Here is a 5889-nt window from a genome sequence, read left to right as displayed (position 1 = left end):
AATATAAATGACAGTTGGAGGGCTTCCCTGGTGGCGCAATGGTTGAGAGTCCGCCTGCCGATGCAGGGGACACGGATTCGTGCCCTGGTCCGGGAAGATCCCACATGCCATGGAGCGGCTAAGCCCGTGAGCCATGGCCGCTGAGCCTGTGCGTCCGGAGCCTGTGCTCTGCAACGGGAAAGGTCACAACAGTGAGAGGCCCATGTACCGCAAAAATTAAAAAAAAAAAAAAAAATGACAGTTGACATCCAGGTTTTTTTCATTTAATTTAGAATTTTATATGGGGTGTTAGTAGAAGATACACTTGGAGGGTTTTTCCAAAATCCAGTGCCCTTCCACACCCAGTCCAACTTAGGCATAATCTTCTTGGGTAGGACTTGGGAATCTGTATTTTCAGTTTTTACATGTTCAGTGCACACCCTGAATAAGAACTGCTGAGCCTTAAGCATGTGTCATATGTATTTTCCAAGTTGCCAGAGGGTCTTTAAAAAATCAGCTTTTATGGGGCATGGCCAAGATGGCAGAGTAGGAAGATCCCAATTTCACCTATTTTCATGGGCACACCTAAATTACACCTATTTACAGACCAGCTATCAATGAGAATGACCTGAAGACTAGCAGAAAAGATCTTGTATAATTAAAGATATTAATTTTAAAAGGAACTACAATGAGATGGGTAGGAGGCGCAGAGATGTCATGTCATATAGTCAAGATCCATACCCCTGCATAGGCAGCCCACAAACAGGATTATAATTACAATTGCAGAGGTTCCCCTCAAGAGTGAGGGGTCAAAGCCCCACACTGGGCTCCCCAGTCCAGGGGTCCTGCACTGGGAAGATGAGCCCCCAGAACATTTGGCTTGGAAGGCCAGTGGGTCTAACTTTCATGAGAGACAGAGGGCTGTAGAAAATAGAGTCTCCATTCTTAAGGGCACACACAAAATTTCACATGCTTGGAGAACCAGGGCAGAAGGAGGAATTTGAAATGACCTGGGTCAGACTCATTACAGAAGGCGAACATCACCCTGATACTGAAACCAGGCAAAGATATCACAAAAAAGAAAATTGCAGGTCAATATCACTAATGAACATAGATGCAAATTCCTTAACAAAATATTAGCAAATTGAATTCAACAATGCATTAAAAGGAACATACACCATGATCAAGCAGAATTTATGCCAGACATGCAAGGATAGTTCATATCTGCAAATTGATCACTGTGAAACACCACATCAACAAATTGAAGAATAAAAATCATATGATAATCTCAATAGATATAGAAAAATCTTTTGACAAATTTCGACATCCATTTATGATAAAAACTCTCAAAAAAGTGGATGTAGAGGGAACAAATCTCAACATAATATAGGCCATATATGACAAACCAACAGGTAACATCATACTCAATAGTGAAAAGCTGAAAGCATTTCCTCTAAGGTCAGGAACAAGATAAGGATGCCCACTTTCACCACTTTTATTCAACTTAGTACTGGAAGTCTTAGCCACAGAACTTTGAAAAGAAAAAGAAATAAAAGGAATCCAGATTGGAAGAAAGAAGTAAAACTGTTACTGTTTGCAGATGACATGATACTATATATAGAAAATCCTAAAGACACCACTGAAAAAAAATTAGAACTCATCAATGAATTCAGTAAAATTGCAGGATACAAAATTAATATACAGAAATCTGTTGTGTTTTTATACACTAACAATGAGCTACCAGAAAGAGAAATTTAGAAAACTATTCCATTCACAATCATATCAAAAAGAATAAAATACCTAGAAATAAGTCTAACTAAGGTGATAAAAGACCTGACCTCAGAAAACTGTAAGACACTGATGAAAAAATTGAACATGACACAAACAAATGGAAAGATATACCATATTCATGGATTGGAAAAATTGACATGGTTAAAATGACCCTACTACCCAAGGCAATCTACAGATTCAACACAATTCCTATCAATATACCTATGGAATTTTTCACAGAACTAGAACTAGTATTTCCAAAATTTGTATGGAAATACAAAAGACCCAGAATAGCCAAAACAATATTGAGAAAGAAGAACAAAACTGGAGGTATCATGTTTCTTGATTTCAAACTCTGGTACAAAGCTACAGTAATCGAAACAGTATGATACTGGCATACACACACGCACACACACAAAGACACATAGATCAGTGGAACAGAAGAGAGAGTCCAGAAGTGAACTCACACTTATGTGGCCAATTAATGTAGGACAAAGTTAGCAAGAGTATACAATGGGGTAAAGACAGCCTCTTCAATAAATGGTTCTGGGAAAACTGGACAGCAACATGCAAAAGAATCAAACGACTGCTTTCTCACACCATATACAAAAATACATTCAAAATGGATTAAAGACTTGAATGTAGGACCCGAAACCATAAAATTTGTAGAAGACAACATAGCCAGTACATTATTTGACATCAGTCTGAGCAATATTTTTTTTTGGATCTGTCTCCCCAGGTAAGGGAAACAAAAGCCAAAACAAACAAATGGGGCTACATCAAACTAAAAAGGTTTTACACAGCAAAGGAAGCTATCAACAAAACAAAAAGGCCATCTATTGAATGGGCGAAGATATTTGCAAATGATATATATGATAAGGGGTTAATATCCAAAATATACAAACAACTCAGAACTCAACATCGATAAAACAAACAACCTGATTTTAAAATGGTCAGAGGACCTGAACAAACATTTTTCCAAAGAAGATATACAAAGGCCAACAGGCACATGAAAAGATATTCAGCATCACTAATCATCAGGGAAATGAAAATCAAAACCACAATGAGATATCACTCACACCTGTTAGAATGATTGTCATCAAAAAGACAACAAATAGCAAGTGTTGGGGGGGATGTGGGGGAAAGGGAACCCTTGGCATTGTTGGTGGGAATGTAAATTTGGTGCAGTTACTATGCAAAACAGTATGGAGAATTCTCAAAAAAATGAAAATAGAACTGCCATATGATCCAGCAGTTTTACTCCTGGGTATTTTTCCAAAGGAGACATAAACACTAATTTGAAAAGGTATATGTATCCCTATGTCCATTGCAGAATTATTTACAATAGGTAAGATATGGAAGCAATCTAAGTGCCCATCAATAGATGGACATAGAAGATGTGGGGTGTGTGTGTGTGTGTGTGTATGTGTGTGTATGGCTGAGTGTGTGTGTATATATATATATATATATATATATATATATATATATATACTCAGCCATAAAAAAAGAATGAAATCTTGCCATTTTTGACAATATGGATGGACCTAGAGGTTATTACGCTAAACAAAATAAGTCAGACAAAGAAAGACAAATATCATGATTTCACTTATATGTGGAATCTAAAACACAAAACAAATGAACAAACATAATGAAACAGGAACATAGTCGTAGATGCAGAGAACAAACAGGTGGTTGTCAGAGGAGTGGGGGTTGGGGAGAAGAGAAAAACAGGGGAGGGAGATTAAGAAATACAAACTTCCAGCTGTAAAAAAATGAGTCATGATGTGAAATACCCAGTGTGCGGAATATAGTCAATAATTATGTGTTATTGTATGGTGAGAGATGGTAACTAGACTTATCATGGTGCTTTCTTTGAAATATATAGAGATAACAGATCACTATGTTGTGTAACAGGAGCTAATAGTGTTGCAGGGCAATTATACTTCAAAAACAAACAAACGAGTGAACAGAATCTAGCAAACTTATATAAAAAGAGATTGTATTTGTGGTTACTAGAGGCAGGGGTGAGGGAGGGGAAATTGTATGAATGTTGTCAAAAGGTACAAACTTCCAGTTATCAGATAAATAAGTACTAGAGATATAATGTACAGCATAAAAAATTTAATTAACACTGCCATATGTTATAAAGAAAGTTGTTAAGAGAGTAAATTCTAAGAGTTTTCATCACAAGGAGAAAAAGGTTTTCTGTTTCTTTAATTTTGTATCTGTATGAGATGATGGCTGTTCACTAAACTTACTGTGGTCATCATTTCATGATACATATAAGTCAAATCAGTATGCTGTACACCTTCAACTTACACAGTGCTATATGTCAATTGTATCTCAACAAAACTAGAAGAAAAAATCAGCTTTCATATCTGACTGTTGTGGATATATCACAATCTCTTTAGCCAATAGTGTGCTCCTGGATATTTATGGGCATAATTTGATGAGTAACTTTGGGAATGAGTACTTTTACGTTTTGACTTTTTTTTTTTTTTTTTTTTACAGTCCAGGTCTTTTATTTTCTTGACACCCATCATGCCATGAATTCATAGGGAATGGGCTCCAACAGTTCAGGCTCCTTTCCGTTGGTTCTCATGAAGTGTGCTTCTCTGGGTGGAGCAGGCTGGCGCTTCAGTTGACCCCAAGTACCTTTCTCTTTGGCTTCCTTCTTTTTCTGACCATTTTCCTTCACCCGTTTCAGGAAGCTATCTCGGCTCTTAGAGTGCTTAATATGCTTGATAGGCACATTAATTCTCTTGGTAAGAATCTTGCCCTTAACTTGTTTGTTTATAATGATGCCAACAGCATGCTGGGTAACATTGTAGACTCTCCCAGTTTTACCATGGTAACATTTGTGGGGCATTCCTTTTTGAACAGTGCCCATTCCCTTGATATCTACAGTATCACCTTTCTTGTAGATTCGCATGTATGTGGCCAGAGGAACAACTCCATGTTTTCTAAAAGGCCTAGAGAACATGTAGCAGGTGTTCCTCCTCTTTCCCTTTGTGTTGGTCATTTTGGAGAATTACTGGAAGATGGCAGTTCCGGCCAAAAGGTGAGTACTTTTACTTTTTAAAATTACTTCTGGCTTCTGGATTTGCAGAAGATCAACTGGATCAAAGGCCCTTTGATTTGATTTGATTTTTTAATTTTTTATAAATTTATTTATTTTGGACTGTGTTGGGTCTTCGTTGCTGTGTCTGGGCTTTCTCTAGTTGCGGAGAGCGGGGGATGCTCTTCATTGCGGTGGGTGGGCTTTTCACTGCGGTGGCTTCTCTTGTTGCAGAGCACAGACTCTAGGCACGTGGGCTTCAGTAGTTGTGGATCACAGGCTCCAGAGCGCAGGCTGAGTTGTTGTGGTGCACAGGGTTTAGTTGCTCCATGGCATGTGGGATCTTCCCGGACCAGGTCTCGAACCTGTGTCCCCTGCATTGACAGGCAGATTCTTAACAACTGTGCCACCAGGGACACCCCAAGGGCCCTTTTAAAATTACTCTCCTTACGTTCTACAAATTCAATTCCATAGGGTCACATCACTTCACACTCATCAACAATACAGGTACATGTATTTCACAATCACTTCTGCTTTGTCATCATTGTAAAAACATAAAATATGTAACACTTTCTTGTTGTAACTTTTAAAAATTATTTATTTACAGAAAAATCCTTTATTTTTTTCAAACAATCTTGAATTTGAATTACTAAATCAAACCCAAACAAAACTTTAGAGACAAATCAGCCTTCGCCTGTGAATTTCCTGTCATCCAGCAGAGGTCAGCAATGTAAAAGGGGAAAAAAAATTCCCTTCCCTCAGGGATCCTGGGATGCAGGTGATATGATACCCTAGAACTTAGAAGGAAAAGAAAACCATACAAAATAGTTAAGTTACAAACCTATACCATTAATCATTGTCCCTTTTCCCTGTAAGATTTGGAAAGGGGAAAAGTACAGTTCATTACCTCAAAAGACTGAAATGACTCGCAGGCGGAACAGAGTTTGGGGCCAGCAATTTTTTTCTTTCCTGTTTTTTCTACTTTCCCATCAAGTCCCTAGGAGCCTGCCTCAGATGGGCAGAAAGTAGTTCCTTCCCCTGTGTGTACCTGTTCTTTCTACTCTTGCCTCAGTGGCCCTTTG

At 38.2% G+C, this 5889-nt stretch overlaps 1 protein-coding gene across 1 annotated transcript; it reads right to left on the bottom strand.

Moving 5' to 3' along the window:
- Window positions 1-4083: 4083 nt before the first annotated feature.
- On the bottom strand, window positions 4084-4771 carry LOC309976923 (large ribosomal subunit protein eL21-like; the record flags this gene model as incomplete). Its single annotated transcript, XM_082862772.1, has 1 exon — window positions 4084-4771. The coding sequence occupies one exon, from the start codon at window positions 4769-4771 to the stop codon at window positions 4289-4291; it is 483 nt and encodes a 160-aa protein (XP_082718898.1). The 3' UTR covers window positions 4084-4288.
- Window positions 4772-5889: the final 1118 nt, after the last annotated feature.

This window comes from Leucopleurus acutus, assembly GCF_964270905.1.
Source record: "Leucopleurus acutus genome assembly, chromosome: 20".
Classification (NCBI taxonomy): Eukaryota; Metazoa; Chordata; class Mammalia; order Artiodactyla; family Delphinidae; genus Leucopleurus; species Leucopleurus acutus.
The sequence above is the reverse complement of the archived record's forward strand: the minus strand, read 5'-3'. Positions and strand labels throughout refer to the sequence as shown.